At 47.0% G+C, this 21,217-nt stretch overlaps 1 protein-coding gene across 6 annotated transcripts; it reads right to left on the bottom strand.

The window, feature by feature from the left end:
• Positions 1-68: 68 nt before the first annotated feature.
• On the bottom strand, positions 69-20,978 carry ADAMTS13 (ADAM metallopeptidase with thrombospondin type 1 motif 13). 6 transcript variants are annotated; one of them, XM_051636798.1, is made up of 31 exons: positions 20,788-20,849; positions 20,596-20,705; positions 20,379-20,484; positions 19,269-19,552; positions 18,938-19,079; positions 18,427-18,566; positions 17,524-17,607; positions 17,323-17,447; positions 16,391-16,537; positions 15,933-16,067; positions 15,239-15,389; positions 14,475-14,579; positions 13,869-14,020; positions 13,705-13,768; positions 13,049-13,175; positions 12,684-12,832; positions 10,938-11,058; positions 10,216-10,296; positions 9,763-9,944; positions 9,218-9,353; positions 7,413-7,542; positions 6,571-6,760; positions 5,795-5,912; positions 5,313-5,442; positions 4,699-4,903; positions 4,372-4,419; positions 3,897-4,197; positions 3,426-3,572; positions 2,795-2,971; positions 2,272-2,456; positions 69-1,999 (listed from the first exon to the last, which is right to left on the bottom strand). In XM_051636798.1, exons 4-31 carry the CDS (start codon positions 19,491-19,493, stop codon positions 1,841-1,843), a joined length of 4,056 nt encoding a protein of 1,351 aa, XP_051492758.1. In that variant the 5' UTR covers positions 19,494-19,552; positions 20,379-20,484; positions 20,596-20,705; positions 20,788-20,849; the 3' UTR covers positions 69-1,840. The 6 variants fall into 6 exon arrangements, 5 of the variants coding, with proteins under 5 accessions (XP_051492758.1, XP_051492753.1, XP_051492755.1 ...); XR_007891307.1 differs by lacking the exon at positions 20,596-20,705 and adding an exon at positions 2,102-2,199 and having other exon boundaries at positions 1,917-1,999; positions 20,788-20,978; XM_051636793.1 differs by lacking the exon at positions 20,596-20,705 and having other exon boundaries at positions 20,788-20,978.
• Between the last annotated feature and the right edge of the window lie 239 nt (positions 20,979-21,217).

Here is a 21,217-nt window from a genome sequence, read left to right as displayed (position 1 = left end):
CGACAGCAGGGCCACTGCGAGATGCTGCTCCCCAGGCAGCCACTGTCTGCTCACAAGGAAACGTGCAGTTTTGGCATTAAAATGAATTTAATGGTGTTACAGAATTCTGCCCTGGAGATAAGAGGGAAATAACTCGCCTTTATCTGAAAGGAATCAGGTGTTCTCCCTAGAAAATGGGAGTAAGTCTTTGCAGCCTGGTACCCAAACAAATGGTAAGCAATTCCCTTCCATTATAAAGGCAACAGCTGCAGTTTTTCTTCTGCAAATCAACATGGAGCATCCAGTCAGTAACCAGAGCCCATCTCTGCAGCCCAGGGGCTCTGCACAGTTGATCTGGAACAACAAATAGCAAAGAGACCTGGGATCCAGGGCAGAGTGGGAAGACAGATCCCATCTGCTAAAAGGTTACAGAGAAAGGATTAGGAAAAGGATGTCTTTTCAGTAACATCTCCTGTTAGACAGGAAATGAAGGCCCAGTGCCTGCATCACCCACGCACTGCACTGGAATAGCTGATGTATCCCGGTCCTCAAGGATCTTGCTTCAGGAATCTACTTTCTAGCTCTTCCAGGAATGGAACGTAAATCTGGAGGCTGGCAAGCAAAAAACTCCAGGCTTAACCAGCAAAAAAAAAGCTATGGAGAAGACAGAAGAAAATGAGATTTTGTGGGTGTAAAAAGATGTCAAAGAATTCAACTGAAAGAAAGCAGAAGCAGGGTTAAAACTGCCCAGGCAGAACCATTTCTTGTCTCCAGGGTGAAGAGAAAAGGCACATGTGTCCAGCCAGGCTCCAGGCAAGGAAAAGACCCTATGAGCAGGGTACTGTGGTTTTGAAGAGGATGAAAGATTTGGACCAAAGCATGGTCCAATGGTTTGAGACATTAAGTGTTCAATATATGAAATAAAAACAACCTTAAAAAATGTATTTAAATCAAACAAGTGAATATTTGTGACTGAAATACCTCTTCCTGCTACAACTGGTATCGTGCAGTCTCAATCTCTCATTGCACAGCTCCTGCAAGATGAACATACAAGCAGATTCACAGCACAGATACTGCTCATAGCTGGGTAAACCCATTTTGGCAGAAAAGCAGTCATTAAGAGACAGAACTCTTTTATTTTCCCATATAAAAGAAGTACTGGTATTGCTGTCTGATATATAATAGTAGAACCACAGAAGGGGTGGCTGGGGAGGGATCTCTGGATGTCATTTAGTCATTCCATATAAAGCCAACTGTCCCCAGGCTTTGACCAGGTCTTGCCAACTCCTGAAAACATTCAAGCTTTCTAAGGGACTTGTCCTCCTGCTGCACAACCCTCCTGGGTAGTGTCTTGCCCCCAGACATGTCTCTAGTCTTCTTGTGTGAGCCATTCATCCTCATTAATCCTTCCCTATAACACTGCAGAATTTCAGTGGGCCTCAGTTTTAAGGGGCATTTACACTGTAGGAGAGTGAACTTAATGGGTAAAACACAATTGTAGCTACTTGTGGTGTACAGAGGTTTGTAATGGGACTCAGCCACTGACAAATCAAATCATCCTAAACGTAGGACCGTGAGTGTCTAAGTCACCAAGTGCAGACACATAAATTGCATTTATACCAATCAACACAGACAGAAAATCCCTAGAAGGACTATTTGCTAAATATTTGGTAGTTCCATGTCTTTTGCATAACCTTGATAAATATTAACTGAGATCCCAAAGGAGTCAGTAGATGTTATTGCTCTTACTCAACAGATGGGGAAGCAGTTATAAAAAGATTAAACAACTTGTGTAACTCAAGTAGTGAACAGGCAGCAGTGACTAACTGCTTCACAGCCCCTCTCAGTGCAGTGGCCCCTTTTATTTGGGTTCAATAGCATGATATTCAGCCCAGAAACTGGTTTGATGATCCTTAACATTTTCATGGAATTCAATTTCAGCTTGGCTTCCTGTTGATTGCCAGAAGAATTGCTGCTTCCCACGGAACACCATTGTCTTCATGGTGCTCACATCACGGACCTGCATCAAGACAGAAGAAATCATTCTATCATAGCAGCCTGCAAGTGAGGGACCCACAAAACACTGGGGACTTCTAAATTGGCCACTCAGGAGGAAACCTACCCTAGGCAAAGGTCAGATCAGACATCAGCAGTGCTCACTCACATCTATCTTCACTAATAGAGATCAAACCCTCCAGGATTTGTGACTGAACTCTGCATCTGGATGGGAATCTCTAATGAGGAGATGGGTCCATCCCCATCCAAACCATCACCTTCAGGCTTCTGACTCACCAGGATGTAATTAAAATGTGTCTGGTTGCTCTCACTGCCCAGGTCAATGGACAGGGCACGGATAGCTACGCGATGCCGCGGAGCCACGTTGATGAAGGTCCGACACACCACTCCTTGCCTTTGATCAGGCAACTGCACAGGATTCACTATTTCCCCTTGGGGACCAAACAGCTGCTTGTCACAGTCTGAGAGGGAGCAGAAAAGAAAACGATTTAGAGAAGTGTGCAGCATCTCCAAGAAGGAAACCATTTAAATTAAACACAGGCGGAAAAGTTTCTCTAAGGAATTTCATCTGGGAACCTCCAAGCATCAGCAAACACCTGCAGGGGGCTTGTCTTGATAATGGAGGGGTAGCCCACAAGTAATATTAATTCCAACACTCCTTAAGAAGGGGCTGATTAGCTGCTAAAAATGAAGCAAGATTTCCATAGATTTCCATAGGCAATCATGATCCATGGAACTCTGTGGGCCTTGTCAGGGGTTGCTTTAATCTAAAGCAACAGCCAAGCTTTCAGTGAGGTACCTTGGTAATATTTTTTAGTTGCATTTCTGCTGTTGTACTGAAGAATGATCCCGTTTCCTGGCAGCAAAACTCGCTGTTTCACAATCAGTGTATTTGTTCTGGAATTTATCAGGGACAAAGGGAGCTTCCTGCAGCCTGTCCTCCACATCATTCGCCCAGAAAACAGCACAACCTCACCTGGAATGGATGAGCACAGGAACACTTGAAGTAAAAGGCCACAACTTATACAGGTCTGGAATCAAGTAATTTCTGCATCTTGTCCCAGTCTTATCAAAGTCTGTCATTAAAACAGTCCAGTTAACTAATCTAACTACTGATTACAGCTAGAGTGTATATTACAGAGTTCACAACAGGCCAAAACAAGCAGCTTCTTTAACCCTATAAACCCTTTTAATCTCATATCAATCAACAAAACAGGTAAGACACCACTAGTCTGGGGGAGGAAAGGCACCATCTCCATTTAGTCCCACCTGGCAATGACTTGATAGGACAAGAAAACCCATACAATGTTTCCAGAGATTCCACAGGCTACAGGGCAGCAAGAACCTTCCAGGGCACCAAAAAGCACATGGGAAGAGAGGAGAAGATTTCCCAAAGGGCCAGGGGAGTCCCCAGCAGCCCTGGGCAGTACCTGCAGTGCAGTTGAGGGAGCTCTCCAGGACATGGATGGTGATCTCCTCCCGGAGGGGACGCCCAATGGCCACTGTGCAGTCGCGACTCTCCGCACCCGTCATGTTGATCATCCCACTGGGGTTAAGAAAGAGCCTTCCACAGACACCTGGACAGCAAAGGCAAGTGAGAAACACATCCAGAAGGAACTACAGCTGCTGAAAAACAGTCCCCCTTCCCTTTGTGGCACAACAAACAGAAGTGAAAGCACAGGAAGGGTCAGCTGCTGCCCCAAGGAGTTCCAAGGCAGGGAAGGGAGTCATTGTTCCCAGCTCAAATAACATGGGCAGATCATGGCACACTGGAAGGAACCAGAAGGAACTCTCCTAACCAGAAGTATTCCCCTGCCATGCTCCTGTATGGCAGCAGAGTCACCACAGCCAGCTGCACCCAGTAAGCACCTATCTCTGCCCTTCAGCAGTGCCCTCCTCACCTGCACCGGTCTTTGTCTGTTCCTGCAGCACAGCAGGTGGATGAAGACCCAGCTCCTTGTATCTTGCCTCTTTGGCAGCTGCAGCTGTGGTCAGATGTGTGGCTGGTGTCACTGTCTGCAGTTCTGCTCCAGGGGAGCCAGCCCCAGCCACTTGCTCAGGACAGGGCCCTGCAGAGCAGCCACGGACCACGATGGCCTTGGGGAAGTGCCTGCAGAAGACGGGGCTCACGTGCCCACGGGTCAGAGAGTTGAGGCAGAAATCCTGCCGAGTCTGGATGCCATTCCCACAGGAAGCTGAACACTGCAGGGGAAGAAGCCCACAGGCCTTTATACATATCTGTTTCAGCTGATATTTAAACATAAATACATTTACTGGCTCAGACGTGATCAGGGGCAGGGGACTGTTTGTTCACCGATGCTGTTCTATCACTTGCCCTTTCAGTGCCCTAGTGTCATCAGCTAGATGATGACCCACCTCCCAGGGAATCTTCCAAACTTTATCTTTGGATTGCAGAACCACTTCCTAAAAAATCCAAAAAGATCTGCATTTTACAAGAAAACATGTCAAGGACCATTTTTAAACCACAGCCAAAACCTTAGCTGAGAAAGGTGTGAAGCAGACCTGTGGCTGCCAACCACAGGGCAGTGGAAAGGAGGGAAAACATCCCTAGAAATAGTTCAGCATTTCTGTGGGAAGTAAATATATAAGGGAGAAGGTGTGTTTCCCTCCTGAATGCTTTAGGGAACTGAATGATTAGAAAACCACTGCACTAGACACCAAGTGCTGCACAGGAGCAGATACCTCTGTCCACTCACTGAAGCTCCACTCATAAGAGCACGTCCGGATGACACAGGGCACACTGGGAAGGGGCTTCTCTGCCACAGGACACAGATGCTCCTCCAGCAAAACCTCCTTGCCTTGGTGAAGCTGCACGCAGGTGACCAGCTGAACAGCCAACCCGAGCCCACAGCTGGAGGAACAGGGGCCACCTGGGGTCACCTTCCATCTGACAGTGGACACAGGAGGAGAAAAATTATGTTAGTGATGAATCCCCATCCTCTGGTCTCTCTCACTGGAGAAGATGCACTGCAACTCCCTCATCCTTCCCCCTTCTTCTCAGGAGCTTTCTTCACTCCTCCACCTCACACACTTTGCTGCCCATGGTACTCTGAAGGCAGCCTGTGAAACAAGGAGCAGGTTGGGAGCTGGACCCAAACAGAAGGTTTTCACATTTTTCAAGAAGCCCAAAGACTCAAAATACGTGTTGGTTCTTATGTTGTGCCCACAACAGCCAGGTGCCAACTGCTACCCCAGGGTGACACACAGGCTTAACTGCAAAAACAGTTTTATCTCCCTCCAAGAAGAGGAAGGAAAGATCTCTCACTGGCTCTTTCCCTCCTGGTAAAATGCCTTACCTTGGTGGGCAGGGACTGAGATCACAGACTTCCACCCTGCTCTCTGGCTTTGGCACTGGATGACAGTTTTCCTCTTGGGTTTGTTCTTTGGTGTCAAAAGCCACACAGACATATTGTAGCTGAGTCTCACCTAGAAGGAGAAGCAGTCTGACTGCATGGCATGCATGCAAGGCTTGAACATAAGCCAAGACAAGGCAGTCATATCTGCATTGTACAAAACAAACAAACTGCCCAAGCCCCAGGCACATTCCTTGCACTCATGCCCCAAAGTTCTGAAGCACAGCAGCAGCACCCAGCCAGCCCTCTAAACTATTCCCTGTCTAAGCCAGGCCCCCTTCCCTCTTCCAGACCCAAAAATATGCAACCACAGCTACCCAGGCACTTAGAACTGCAGAGGGGCATAGACAGGTCCCTGAGGTTCCCAGGCACTGAGCTCGCTCCTACAGCCAGGTAACATATCCCTGCAGCACTGAAGACCTCACCTCTACCACAGGAGACAGAACACTCTCCAGCCTGAGGGCTCCAGACATACACGGTCTGATTTTCCAGCTGGATATGCCCGAGTGACTCCGATGTCTGCAGTAAGTTTGCATCTTCCTCCTCAGAGCAGAGAAAAGAGACCCAGACTGAGCCAGGCACCTGCTTTCCACACCAGTCCTGATCTAAATACAGCTGGGGGATACCTCCAGATCAAGCCTACAACATATTTCCTGTCACTGAAGAAAGAGGCACATTTAAACACTTTCTCCATTCTTGCAGAACATGGATTCCTCACAATTCACTCCACCCGAGGAGATGAATAAAGCAGCATCTTTCCCACATGTAAATACAAAGCTGGCAGTGGCTCCCCAGTATGGAATGGGCCCAGTGATCCCGTGCTGAGAAACCCCCTTTCCTGCTAGCAATTCTCCCTACCATGTCAGAACCACTGTTTTTCCCAGTGAGGTACTTCCAGTGCATCAGGGGTTATTTCTGTTTCTGCTTTTGTCAGGGTCTTCAAGGAAAAATTCAGGAGGGTCATAGTCAACAGCTGCCCTCAACAAACCACCACTAGGAAGTGATGAACTCAGCAGCATAAAGAGGGACAGAGCTGCCTAAAGTGACAGGATAAACATTTAACTGGCCAGACATCCTTGGTGTAAACCACCCTCCCAGCCTCCAGGAGTAAGGTGGTGCTTCTTAACTGGCAGCCTCCTGTGGATCACAAGTGCAAAGCGCCCTGTGAGACTCCAGAAACCAGGCAAGCCAATGAACTCACTTTCTCCCAGCCTAAAGGGCAGACATTAACCACACATGGCACAGTGGAGAGGGGTTTCTCTTCTGCTGGGCACAAGCTGTCATCCACAACAGTCTCCAATCCATCATGAAACTGGACACAGGTCAGATTCTGTTGGGCAACTCCAGTTCCACAGGCAGCAGAGCATTCATCTATCTGAGACATCTTCCACCTAAATGGGAAGTAATTGTATCACCCTATTTCTGATCTGAATCATGGAGGTTTCTGACTCATGCCACTCGTTACAGAAATGGGTCATAAAGAGTATTCATCTTCTCTATTTCAAGGGCCTGGACTGGATGTGATTGAGAAGACAACTGCTGGAAATTTGAGTCCCTGCACAGGTCTCTAGGACCAAAAGCATCTAAGCTAAAGAGCTACAGTTGACAGTGTAGTTAAACTCTAAAATGTCTATAAGACCAATATCTGGGCAGGCTTGGCTCTAGATCCTCTTTCCACTCTGATCAGCACAAGGGTCTCCTCCAGACTAAGACCAAATCTTGGCACAATCCTGGAAAGGAGGTGAGCAGACATCTTCTTCTGGCCACACCACCAAAGTACTTTCATTGAGCAGACTACTGTAAAACACTGAAAGGACCATCTCCCTTTCATTCAGCTGACATCTCAATTACTTCATGGGACCAGGAAAGACAGCACATGGCTGGGAACCCACTGTGCCATTATAACTAGGAAGAAACTACTTCATACCCCTCTTTTTTTTCCCACTTTGCAGAACGCAAGTAAGACTGCAAGAGACTGGGTGAGCTGGCAGAGAAAGGACAAGCAAAGCAAGAATTCAGCTCAGCTTCCAGGAACACACCAACCTGTACAGACACGGCTGCATGGCACAGGGCTTGTGCTCTGCAAGGGGCTGTGGCAGCTCCAGACACCACTGATCCTCTGCTACTTCATTCTTTGACTGGTCAAAGCACACATGATGCACTGGTCGTGTCCCTGGGATACAAAAGGAAAGGAAGTTATAAACAAAGTGAACAGTTCACATCTTTTATGCTGGAAAGATACAGAAATTTGGCTTTACTCAAATCATCTGTATAGGAAAATGTCATATTTGGGAATACAGACTTTCTATAAACACAAAAACTCCTTCTTTCTCATATAACTTTTCCTCAAGAGTTTAAAAGTGACTTTTCCAAGACGAACACCCCAGAAGGTGAGAAGTTTGATGAATAATCAACTACCAAATGGAAAGAAACTTGCTGTTTGCAAGAAAAAGAATATCAGTCATAATTCGGTCCAAATTACATCTAATCATCTTGATGTTTGACTGATGAGGGGCAGGTTGCTGAAAAAGCTCCAGCAGTCAGCCCTTCTAAAATGAGCTCCTGTAGAACTAATCATGGAATATCATCACAGCCTTTGTCCCCAGACAGCACCAGGCCAATGTCCTCAACATGATCATCCAAAACCAGACTAGGTACTGGCAGAGAAACTGCAGGCTTGCAGTGCCTGTGGCATGCAAGAAGTGAAACAAACAACAGGTATAAACTAGATTTTTAACAATACTGAACCTAGCAGGTAAAGCAGGTGAAAATCCAACCTCAAAAAAGTTACAAGCAAAGCTGCAGGGTCTCCTTTGCAGTGAATGTGCTGCCCACAGAGAGACAGGCATTCCTGAATCTCAAAGAGCAGGACCCTAATGAGTAAATGTCAAGAATCAATCAGCAATGTTACCTTTTTCCCTATCCTCCTGGTTTTCCAATAATGTTTTTCCAATGAGGGTCTGAGCATCACTTTCAGCTCTCAAGATATAATTTCAGCTCAGACTCTCAACTTTCTGTTATTTCAAGTCCCAGCTTTCTCATTATTATTTTTTGTGTGTGTGACTGCAATAGCTGGAAGGCCCTAGAGCGTTTTGAGTTCTTCAGGGTTTCAGCAATCAGTTCACCTGGGGCATCTGCTGGAAAAAAGCTCTCCAGGCATAACAAGTCCCATAGATTGACTTCCACAAGTATTCATTAATGTATTTTCTAAATCCTTGTCATAAAAATCTTGAGAAGCTTGCCAGTGTGCTCTGTATTATCTGGTAAGCAAGATGTCAGATTGTCTACCAGAATGATCCGTTCCCATCTGCATGATTATTCCTTCAGGGAGACCAAAAGGATTAGCTGGCACAGGAATAGAATTCTAAGAAGGAAGTTTCATAATTAGCTCTGAGGCTTTAGTTAGACACTAGATACTGCTTTGGTCTCAGACTTTTTGACGTTTTGCCAGCCTCAGATTGCAGTCTGCAATAACTCTGAGAAATCTGAGAAAATTATTTAGTTTTAAACCCAAAAGTTCAGCTAAAACCCTGTTTAAAAACCATCTTCGTGATCAAACATTTTCACGATGCATCTCATTTGCTGATTTGCTAATTTAATTCAAAACCTGCACCACTCTTTGCTTTGGTTCAGCTTATCACTGGCAACTGCAGCTCACTCTCAGCAATTTGCCTTTAAATACAGTTCAGTTGTTTAATAAGTTCTAACCAAGAATCTTCTGCTGAGGTTGTATTTCTTTCAGTCAGCCCAGAAAAGCCCATGGGGTAAAGACCTGGGTGACTACCCAGTCAAACTAGAATTCTGCCCAGGTCTCCTTAAAAAATAAAGATTGGATACTGCTGCCTCACCTTCCCCACAGGTCACTGAACACGGTCCCTGCTGAGGAATCCACTTATAGGTCAGATTGTCTTTGGGAACAAAGTAGCTGAAGGTGATGTCTGGGTTGGTGGCATTGCCATATTCTTTTCCATACCTCCGATAGACCTGGTGAAGGAAGTCTTGAGTCAATGCACGAATCAACTCAGACTCATTCCTTAGGATGGAGAGAAGAGAAACTAGTTCCCCTTCTCCATCCACTCGAGCCTCAGTGCGATGACTCTCAGCTCTTGCCAGACACAGTCCGAGTGCTCACCTTGTGAATTCTGGGCACTGAAAGGAGACTAAGCTAAGCAAGAGGTTTCACTCAGAATGTTTTTCCCACACAACCATCCCCTGTAGGCAGTCAACACTCAACCTTCCCCAAAAGCAACACCATCACTCTCAGTGAGCACCTTCTCCAGCACCCTTGGACACCAAGCCTACACCACCTGGATTCTGCACTGCAGCAGAGCCACACAAACTCAGCCTGCCCAGTCCTGACTGGCCCCTTTCCAACTCTGCTATTTTAATTTACCTGTATTTCAATTTCTTCTTCTGTTGGCCCATCCACATGGACTTCCTCCAGGCTTGGAAGGTTGTCCTTGGTGAGAAACACTTTGTATTTGACCTGGCTGTCCTCCAGAACAGATGGATAGGTGACATTCAGTGAGATCTTTCCCTTTCCAGCAATCACGTAGTCTCCCTTAACCTTCACAGCTAGAGGAGCAAAAGAAGCAGGGAGGTTAAGAGACATGATGTGGTCACCAGAATGCCCTGGTTCTGGCAGCTGCAGACTGCCCATTTGTGAGAAATCAGTTTGATCTAAGCCAAGCACCCTGAAGAGCATGGCTTCTACCATTTCCCACTGGAAAATATCCCTCAAACTGCATCATCAAGGACTTTCCTCCCCAATTCCATTTTGTTGTTTTCACAAGCTCATTTTAGCCCTGTGCCCTCTAGTCCCTCACCTCCTTTTCACTCAGCTCACCCAGATGTGTGAAGAGTGGTCTCTGATTGGTAACACGGACCGAGGTGGCGCCACGAGGCAGGGACAGAAACGTAACGTACTCTGGAAGGAGAGAAGGTATGGTCACTTCCCATTTCTGTGCCTCTGTTAAAGGGCTGGGGATTACAGATTAGCCCCTCTTCACCTTACTAGTACATTATGCACTGGAGCACAACTGCAGACAGGGGTTATTTAGCTCATATAAACAAAAGAAGGATACAAGTGTTGGCCAGCAAGCCGAGCTCACACTGACCTCACCTCTGTCAGCTTGGCTTCAACATGCTGGTGGTGAACACAGCAAACCAAGCTGAACTGAATTCTGTGTCCTCTTCTTTCTTTTGTTCTTCTTATGTTCTCTGCTAACATCTATATGTGATCCTAGATAAGCCAGATCAGTTCCCAAAAGGATGTTTAAGATCTCAGGAAGCATCTGACACAGCTCCCCAGCTCCCAGCAGTTTGCTGGACTTCCCAAACAGCTACATGGTCCATGGCCAGAGAAGAACTGTGACCCAAAAAGTCACCCTGCCTACAAGGTAACTATCTCCCTGTTACAGATCTTAAATGCCTCTTGTGTTGACTACCCAAACTCCATCCCCAGATCCTCTATCAAATAAACAAGGAGTCATGTACAGAAGATGATGGACACTCAATATGGATACAAACAGTACCATAATGGTGAGCCTGAGGGTGAGGACTACACACCTTTAGCTTTTCCTTCTGTGTAAGATCCACTCACTTCAGTGCAAGTGGTGTTGTCACCCCCACAGACTCTGCAAGAGTCCAGTATCTTCTTGGAGTCCATCTGGCCATCACACCCGAAAGCCTGAGCAAAAGGGACAGTCTGTCAAGACTTGCTTATTCTAAGAAGAAAATATTGCCTGAATTCCTGAAAATGCTTTTTTCGTTCATAATTTGAATTTAAGATGACAACAGAGACAAAGATGCATCTGTACCTAGACCTACCACTGTCCAGACAAAGCCAGAGATTGAAACATCTTAGCTAAGAGCACAAGTTTCATTAACTGTGGGGCATTTTCTTTCCCATAAGAAAGATTTCTCCTGTGACCTAAACCAAAGGTTCTGTACTCCCCTCTTCTGTGAACTCCTCCTGGAAAGGGGAGTGGGAAAATTAAAAAGAAGCCCAGGAGGACAGTAAACATGAATGGCAGGTTCTAAAGGAACCTTTAGCTCCCCAAACCCAAACCTTTAGCCTGACCTTCAATCCCATGGAGCTCAGAAAAGGGATTCTATCCTCATGCCCGTGAACAAGGCTCATTTACACGAAGTTACAGGAGGATCTCAGCAGGCTTAGCAGCAAAACATGTGCAACTGCTGAATTTATGCTGGAGGCACTGATCCCAGGCTTTGGATGCTGCCATAACACCCACATGGATCACTGTCGCCACCAGAACAGCAGGAATCAGAGCAGACTGTGGCTGCACCCTCTGCTGCTCTTTCGGTGGAAATGCATTATAAAAATATTGTGAACACGAGGATAACGAGAAAAACATACCATTTTAAAAGCGTTTTCTGGGAAGGTAAAGAAACAACAGAAAACATACAAGCAGCTCAGCATTGAGTAGTTATTAAAAAGCAGACAGCACAGGGGAGTTGCATTCAAGTTCATCATGAAAGAATGTCTCTGTTGTCCAGTCCAAAACTAAAGTTATACTTCAGTTTTCCTTGAGTTCCTGCAACAATCTCCTTGTCAACTTCCTATTCCCACGTTTTACTCCCTAATTTGCCACTGATTCAGTATGTTCAAATAATGTAATTTTTCTCCAAGAGTCAGGATTTCATAGGGTTATTTATACCATGCAAACATCTCCTCAATGTGCATAAACCAATTGCTTCTTGGATTAGAGATTAAAAGCCTTAAACATTTCCTGCATAATTAGCAAAACGTCTTATCTAGAGGGCACTGGAAGCACAGATAGAATTGTAGATTTGTTGGAGAAGACTGAGGGGGGATCTTATTAATGTATATAAATATCTGAAGGGTGGGTGTCAAGAAGGAGGGGTGAATTTAATTTCAGTCATGCCCTGTCAGAGGACAAGGGGAAATGGATGCAAACGGGAACACACGAAGTTCCACCTCAGCTTCTTTACTGTGAGGGTCATAGAGCCCTGGGACAGGCTGCCCAGAGAGACTGGGGAGTCTCCTTCCCTGGAGATTTTCAAGACCCGTCTGGAAGTGTTTCTGAGTGACCTGCCCTATGTGGTGATCCTGCTCTGGCAAGGGGGTTGGACTTGATTCCTGAGATCCCTTCCAGCCCCAGCCACTCTGTGACTTTGTGACTGTGTCCAACAAGCTAAGAGTAAAACTCTTCTTTGAGAAAAGCTCCCTCTGTTGTTTGGGACACTGCTTTTTCCCCCAGCTCCTAGTAAACTGACTCCCTTGGGGCACATAATACATCAGAGGTTCACCTGGCTCCCCCAGTCACTTACTCTGCAGCTTCCCATTACACACAGATTGAAAGCCCCGTGCTGCCCAGTCTCATCCTGCTCACATCTGGTTCCATCTGTGAAACTGTCTTCACGGCTGACCATGAACTCCTTTCCAACAGCCCTGCACATGTGCTTGCACAGCAAGTCCCCTGCAGGAGGCAGACAGAGGAAGGAGGGAGTTACTCTTCCAGAAAGGCACATGGCTGACCATCAAGCAATGGGAAGGACTCAAAAGGATCTGACAGAAAGAGCATCCAGGTTTCATGTGAAAACTAGAACAATCAGTGAAACAGCCTTTCAGCTTCAAAGTACAGACCAGTACAGGAGCTTCACACAGAAACCACAGTTTCTCCATCTTTCCTTACCTTTGGCAAAGCCAACAGCAGAAGTCCAGGTATAAAACGATGGTGTTTCCACAGTGAGATACAGTGGCTTTAAATTTGTTGCTGCACATTGTTCAGCCATAAAATCCTCCTGAGTCATCAAACAGGCCTGTATCCCAGAGAGAATTGCATGGGTAATGAAAGGAAGTTACTGAGCACAGAATTCCAAGCAGCATTTTACCCACTAGCTGAAGGCAGAAAGCAAAACACCAAAACAACTGCAAATACAGAAAACCACATCAAAGGGAAGCTGCAGGATATGCAGAGAATTGTGTTTGGAAGTTGATATCTTTGGTATTTACACAAAATAAATGGATAAAGAAAACAGGAACAATATAAGAATGTCCCTCTGAAGAAAACTATCATTAAGTGAGTCACTATTTTCTCAGTGTCTGCCCTGCTATGAAGCCAGAAAGAAAATGCTTCATTACACATGCACAATGCTATTAAATAATACTGCTGTCTTCAAACAGTGGAACAAATACTTCTGCTGTCAGACAGATGGAGGCTGTGAGCAGATCTTTAGCCCTCCTTCCCAGAGCAGGCAGCCATGAGAAGTACAGTCCCAGCCCACACAGCTCTCCAAGAGTTAAAAGGTATTAAGAAAAGAGCCCAGAAGAGGAGATGAGCTCCATTACCTGAGTATTGCACATCTCCACTTGGATGCTGGTACCATCACATTCTTGTCCCCCAAAAGCAGGCCTGGAATGACAGAAGAACTCCTCAGCAGAGGTGGGTTTGTCCCACGCAAAGAGCAAGGCCCTGGATCAGGCAAGAGGCACTGTGAGCTCCCCCCTCTCACCTGGGGTTGTTACAGAACCGCTGCCGTGTCACGACTCCACCTCCGCAGCTGCGGGAGCAGGAGGAGAAGGGGCTCCAGGCAGACCACTGCCCATGGACTGCAGCCATGGGGTTCAGCTCTTCCAGAGAGCTGCACTGTCCCTTGGAGCACCACTAGGACCAAGAGTATAGAAAATGAGCAGTGGGCAAGGAGAAGGGCCAGAAGCAGGGCTGGGATCTGCAGTGGGGGCACAAGTCCCCATCTTTTTACAGGCCAGACTATGACAGAGAATCCCAAGACGAGTGAGGCACCTTCCCACAAGGCTCTAGAAGAATCTCATTCCTAATTACGCTCTACCATGAGGGTGAGGTTAAAACAAAGAGGTCAGAGGTCATTTCAAGTGGAAAGCAAAGGCTTTGAAGAGAAGTCAGATATCAGGCTACAGAACTGCAAAGCAACTCCAGAGATCCAGATAAGGTCAAAACACTGAGATCAGCTGGTACAAACTCATGACTGGAGGGGCAGTGAGTGCCCTGTTACCTTCCAGCCACCAACCACGTCTTGCTGTCTAATGAGCTCCAGAGCATCCACACTCACTCCTGATCACCAGACCAGCAGCCTCCTTACCTTATTGATACCACACTCAGTACCATCCAAGAGGGGAACAAGAAGCCGATTACAGCTGGATTTGTCTCCTGGTTCTACATGGCATGAGAGAACTTCACATATGTCCTGGTGTGAGAAGAAAATCAGGGAGTTCAGGGGGTCAGGCTCATCAACACAGCAGTCCTAAAAGCTGCTCTGTTTCAATGGTGCTTGTCCTGGCTGTTTGGTTTCCCCACAGGTACCCAACAATGCAAACAAGTCCCTTCATTCCTCCTGCCCTCCCGGGCAAAAGTTGTGGGCATGTCAGAAGACCATCATCACCAGCTGCAATGCTAGAAAATGACCAACTGAAGCAATTCAAGTTTCACCCACCTTAGTGCTTCCTCATTAGCAAAACATGCCGGACCAGCAGCTATCAGCCATGCTGCACTTCTCAGACATGGGGACTTGAGCAGTGGTGGGGAAGCTGAGGGAGTCCAATGAACAAGGGCTCCCTAGGAGAGGGCCCTGAGTAGATAAACTCAACACCAGCACCACCAGGCCCCTGCCTGGAGAGAAGGCTTTGGGTACTGTGCAGACCTCAAAGGAGACTTATGTGCATAAAAGACGTGAGAGAGAAGAGAAGCTTTTCAAAAGCCTTTGAAGGTTTGTTCTTTGCCAATAAACTTGTGCCAGGAAAGCACCTTCCATCCCCTTATAATGAAAAATGTCCCCAGTTCCCTTTTTCCTGGAAACCAGCACATCTCCCTGCTGCCCACAGCAAGACAAACAAACCTTCTACCTACAACATTGCTGTCAGCAAAGGTGCACACTGTGGCAGCACTCCCAAAGGCTATTTTGCATTGCTCATCTGCTCCATAGTACAGGCCAGGCTTCCACCCAGGGATGCTGCCGTCCGTGTCCGGCAGGTCATTTAAGCAGTTTGTTTGGCCTGTGCTGATAGAAACATAGGAAATATCACTTTCCCAGCTGTGGGCAGCAAGGACAATGACATGTTTGCAAACTTGTGCTGAGTTTCATTCTGGGAGTTGGCTGTTGCTTTCCCAGACAACACATGCTCACTGTGGGCTGTGATGGATTTAGCTGCAGCAGCTGCCTGGAGATCCTCGCAGTTCCCTGCTGCTGAAGTTGTAACAGAAACCCATTCCTGTTCCTCACCCAGCCAGCTCACAGCCCACAATGCTTGGTTACACCTAGATGCTCTGACATTTTAAATGAAATTTCCAGGCTGAGGTAGTGTCTGAGAAGTCCAGCACAGCCCAGGCATGTTAGTCACTAACCAAAGTAATTTCCAGCTATTTGAAGCAAAAACTGGGTTTAACCTCAGCGACAGTGATAAGACATAAACAAACCCCAAGCTTTTTAACAGTTTCTCATTTTCCAAGAACATCCTGGTTTACTCCTTGCCTGTCCCTGCCCTCTCCTAAGCCCCCAGCACAGGGAAGCACTCCCACACACAGAACTCGACCACTCCCTTACCTGACGAAGGCCAGAAACTCTTCCCGGCTGCACTGTGACCAGGAGAGGTCGATGCTGCTGTGGTTTCCAGCTGAGCCCATGATGTAACCACTGCTGCTGCAACCATTGCCCTCTCCATCGTGGGGGATTCCAAGACTGTAACAGAGGAAGCACAGTGCCCTGAGGAGAAGAAACCCAGAGGCTGGATTCCCTCAGAGCTTCTCTTCTCTAAGCAAAGGCTGAGCTCCCTCTGCAGCCTTTCCTTTTACTGTTAGCACAAAGGTTTTCTCTCCTCTAATTGGCACAAAAGATGCAGGGATACCAGAAATGCAAGGAACTCTTTCCAAAGTTTTAAATAATCTAGAGGAAACCCCCTGTTACACCAGGATATCATTTTTCATCTTCTAAATCCTTTAAACCGAGGAATGTTTTTACCCAAATAAACCACACTGGGCTGCTCTGGGGCTTATCCTACTGACCTGTGCCCAATCTCATGGGCTATGGTAACTCCCAGGTCAAAGCCAGTGTCCTGGGTAATGACACAGCTCCAGAAGGAGGAGCAGACTCCACCTAACTGAGTCACTCCACGTAGCTCCTTGTTCCCATCAGGTAACTCCAAGTCAAACCTAAAGGGAGACAGAGAGGAAAGAGCAAAGAACCCTTGCAGCTAGAAAAGTCAGATCTAGACTGAATTCAGCTGAATTTATTGGCCCCTCCCTGATCTAACTTGCCAACTACCTAGCATTGTTTTGACACATGGAGCTCCCTGGGACAGGGCAGTAGCAGTAGGGTCCCATGAACACCCATGGTTCAAAATTTATGGTGATTCCACATTTAAAAATCCCCATGACCCCAGACAAGCAGAACAGAATAGAAATTACCTAATCCTCCTTGCAAATGACAGAGCGAAAGAGAACCAAAACAAAGCCAGTACACTCCAGAAAGTTTGCCTTTGACAAATTTAAACCACTTGACAAAATTAAACCACCAAGGCAATTTGGAGGAAGAAGCCTAAAAGTCAAAATGTCTGATCAGAGCAGCACTAGATATCTTAGGTAGAAAACACCAGTGGCTTTTCACTTCCAGTTACTGTTCAATATGTCTGCCCACAGAAAGCTGGGTTTGGCTGTGCTGCTCTGGAAACACACAAGGTCTGCTCAAGTCTGGCTGGTCGGTGCATGGGGAACATTTCAGTTCCTTCAGAAACAAAAGGAACAGCACCTCTGAGTGACTGCATCACACTAAGGGCAAGAGAACCAACCCAAACAGGAGAACCAACCCAAACAGGAGAACCAACCCACTTCCAAAGACTCTGTGATGCCCTACTGCTGGAGGACCCAGTGCAAACCCCACAGCTGGACACCACCAGCCCTGTTTCTAGTCCCCTCTCAGGGCAGAGGAGCTTCAGTACCTGGTGACATAGAGGACAATGTCAGCATGCTGGGGGTCAGAGTCATTCTGGGGGTTGACCTTCTTGCTCCACTCACAAACACTGATCAGTGAGGAGGTGATGTTTGTTGTGATGTTCACCTCTGCCTAGAGGGAAGCCACATGCTTTTACAGCTTTTAGCAACTCCTTGGACAACAGCTGAACACAGTCCTCCCTGCTTACCTCTGCTTCCCTCAAAACAAGCATTTGCATAAGATGAACCCTGAAATGAGCACCCAGGGAGGGATCTCTCAGCAGCTCTGCCCCCTGTTCAGAGATAGAAAAGATTCAACAAAGGAGGCACCTCAGTGACTCCCACTAACCTGTTCCCAAAACTGGGCTGTGCTCACTACAGAGGTAACACTCCTGGTAAACACCAGGGGCAGCTATAAAATCATCAGGAAATACAACATTGAAGTATGCACTACAAATGTAAATTAATCTGTCAACAGATGAGAACTGTTGTTAGATGCTCTGAAGCAGAAAGAAAATTCTGCACAGAAAACAATTTCATAAGGTAGGAGAATCCTAAAGACTTTTTTTGCAATATACACACATTGAAAATGTATAAACAAATTCTTAATAATAGCAAAGAGAGACACAGAGAAATCCTGTAACAGAAATATAAAATACTGAAAAAAAACCAAAAACTGAAAATACTGAAAAAAAACCACTTTGAAATATAAAATGTAAGATTAATTCAGTGGATCTTGTTCAATTTCACTGGAGATTGAACCAACAGGGACTGGGCAAAGGCTCTGGCAATGAAACTCTTGCTCCTGTATCTGACATACAACAACATTAGCAATGAAATTAAGAGCTACAATTTCTACACGGGCTGTAAGGCTACAGTCCCAAAGCTTCTGACACCCCTTTTCCTTTTGCAGCTCCTTTGCAAGGGAAAACTTGCCATGCAGTGCCCAGAGAAGCAGAGAGGAACACCCTGCACGTGAGCAGTGCTCTCTACAAGGAGCAGGAAACCAGACACCTCTGAAAGGGCACTCACAGAGGTCCCTCCACCTGTGACAGCCTGTGACACTGTGAGCTCTGACACTGGGACAGCAATCCAAACAGAAAGCTACTCACAATGTTCAGGTTGGCAAGGATATATCGCTCCGTGTCCTCTTTGTGGTACAAGTAAACATCTGGGCCTGCTATAACCATCAGCTCCAGATGTTTGACAGCTCCCTCAGCCCTCTTCTGCAGGCGAGAAGGAAAAGGCCCTGCTGAACAGCACACAGGGACAAGGGGTTTAAAATGCAACACACCATAAAAGGTCCCACAGTTCCGCTCCCTCTTCCTGAAAGACTAGAACCATCCAGCTGGAAGACCACTCCACCAGTTGCTTGCTCAGGTTTCCCACTTCTGCTGGTTTCTTTCACTTGCCAGCATGCTTAAAGACACACTTAGGCTACCAAAATAACAAACAGCTAAACACACACACACACACTAGTTCCACCTCAGTGAGGGGAGGAACTACCAAGTAGACTTGTATTTGAAGATACAGATTTTCCTCTGAGCTCAGGCAAGCAACCCCACTACCAGGAGACAGCTCTTCCAAGGAGAACATGTGAAAGTTCCTTGCCATGTATGTTACCTCTTGCTGTACCTTCCCCTCTTGCAGGGTTTCTGAAGACAATGTGGGGTCTGGAGAAGCCAAGGTCCTTCAGCAGGGCCACATCTTTGCTTCTGACAGGCCTGATATGAATCTTTTCCTCATCTGCAATGACGACTCCTTGCTAAGGGGGATGAAATTCCATCTCTGAGTTATTGCAAAGGCATTGGCTATCAATGGAGAACATCCTTCCTGTTTCTGCCTTGTCATGCTTGGATTTATTAAATGGATGGTTCACACATGTTTGGGGCATCAAGCTGCAAACCTATGAGGGCTGTAAATGCTTGTAAAAATAAGCTGAGTGCATACTCACCAGCTGCCCTTCACAGTAAGTGACTCTACACTCTGCCCCAGGAGGCTGCAGTGGATTGCCACCTGCAAAGCAGTTGCTGGAGAATTGCTTCAGGAGGCTAAAGGAAGAGTTCACCACTTGGTGGCTCACGAAGGAAGAAGAAAGGAGGGCATGGTCCTCTAGAAACTCAAAGGCATAGAGTTCTCCCCAGGCCTCAAAGGAGCAGTGTTGAATTCGACAGGACATCAGCCCAATCTGTGCTTCCTTACAAGGGCAAGTTGGCTCAGCAACAACAAACTCGGGTACTGAAAGAAATGGGACAAGACCAGAACAAGGGGAAGAGTTTGGAGAAAGGATGATCCACAGAAAACAAATGAAAAGATCTCTTTCCATAGGAAAAACTACCCTCCAAATGACAAACGTGGCCTTTCAGGGTCATCCTGTCAACAGTCAGAAAAACCTGCTGTGCTTTCATGTACTCCAAAGTGGGGATAATCTGATTGGGAACAGACAACAGCTCTGAAACTGGCTCTTAATTTATCAGCACTTTTGCTCCTTTGATAAGGAGAACAGCTCATTTAACATAGGCTCAGAGAGTTTTACTTCAGATGTTATGTATTACTGAGGGAGAATTACCCAAATCCAGACAGACACTGGGATGAGCACTAGGTGAATTCACAAGTGGACAACATCTCTGCATTAAGGATTTGAGAATTTAAAACATGTCATTATGCTGAACTACCACCAATCCAAACCCAGAATACCAGTTTATCCACATGCTTATTTTAAAAAACAGCAATTTTTCACATGTAAAGCTGTTCTTAAGTCTAAAGCTTCCCACTCAGAAAACGTGGACCTGCTAATCTCATTTAAAAAAACCCCAATACAAGAATGAGGACTGCAGGAGAAACGTGCAAAAAGATTTATCCTGTCTCCTTCAACAGATTTTAAATACTGACCCAGTTCTGCAACTGCTTTCACACTGAAACATGAATTGCCTCGCTGAGCAACAGGGCTCAGAAATGCTAAATGCTTGTCAGAACAGGCTCTGTTAATGTGTCCTTTACACACAGGATTAGAAATCAACTGACAGACACGTTCCAAAGGGAGGGAGGAAGGAGCCCTGCATACCATCCGAGGCTGAGCTGGTTCCAAAGTAAGAGAAAACATCTTCTGCATCCAAAGCGCCGAGAAACTTCTGCAAGAAGAACAGCTTCACTTCCCTTGTTGTGTTTTCCTTAAGAAAAACAAATGGATACAAGACTATCACCTCACTGGACCCAACCTGGAAGGAATGCCAGCAAACCACCCAAGGAGCCAAGCTCTGGTGGCTTCACTGGGCACTGACCACGGGCTGCAGCGCAGCCCCCCAGAGGAAGCAGCTTTATCCTCTCGGTTAGCGGGGTTTGATGGGTTTTGGCTCCGAAACGCGTTGTGTTGTTGGCTTGTTTTCTTTTCCTAGAAATAAACAAGAATTAAAAAAAAAAAAAAAAAAAAAAAGGCTTCCTGGAAGCTCCGCGTTTCGGGAGGCCGGACTCACCTCTGGGGAAGCCGGCGGCCAGCACAGCCCCAGGGGCAGCAGCAGCAGCGCCCGCACCGCCCAACCCACCATGCTGCTGCTGGAGGCGCCGCAGCCGGCGCCGCCGCCTTCCGCGCCGACCCAAACCGGGGGGTTTTCAACCCGAAGTTTGTCCCGAAGCATCACGTGGAGCGGCAGGGAAGGCTGCAGGGTTAGGCAAACAGGGCAGCTGGCCCCGCGCGGGGCGGGCAGCGGCCGCAGGCTTCGCGGGAGGGAGGGAGGGAGGGGGTTGGGGGGGCTGGAGGGGTTTGCGCAATGTTGGCGGCTCGACGGAGCCAAAGAGCGCGGCGGGACCCGGCGCTGGGTCTGAGCGGCCAAGGGGCGATTGGAGGCGGGGGTGGGGAGGGGAAAGGGGCTGCGTGCTGCCCTGCCCGCCCCGGGACCGCCGGTG

This window comes from Apus apus, chromosome 19 (genome assembly GCF_020740795.1).
Source record: "Apus apus isolate bApuApu2 chromosome 19, bApuApu2.pri.cur, whole genome shotgun sequence".
Lineage (NCBI taxonomy): Eukaryota > Metazoa > Chordata > Aves > Apodiformes > Apodidae > Apus > Apus apus.
This window is presented reverse-complemented; position numbering and strand designations above follow the sequence as displayed.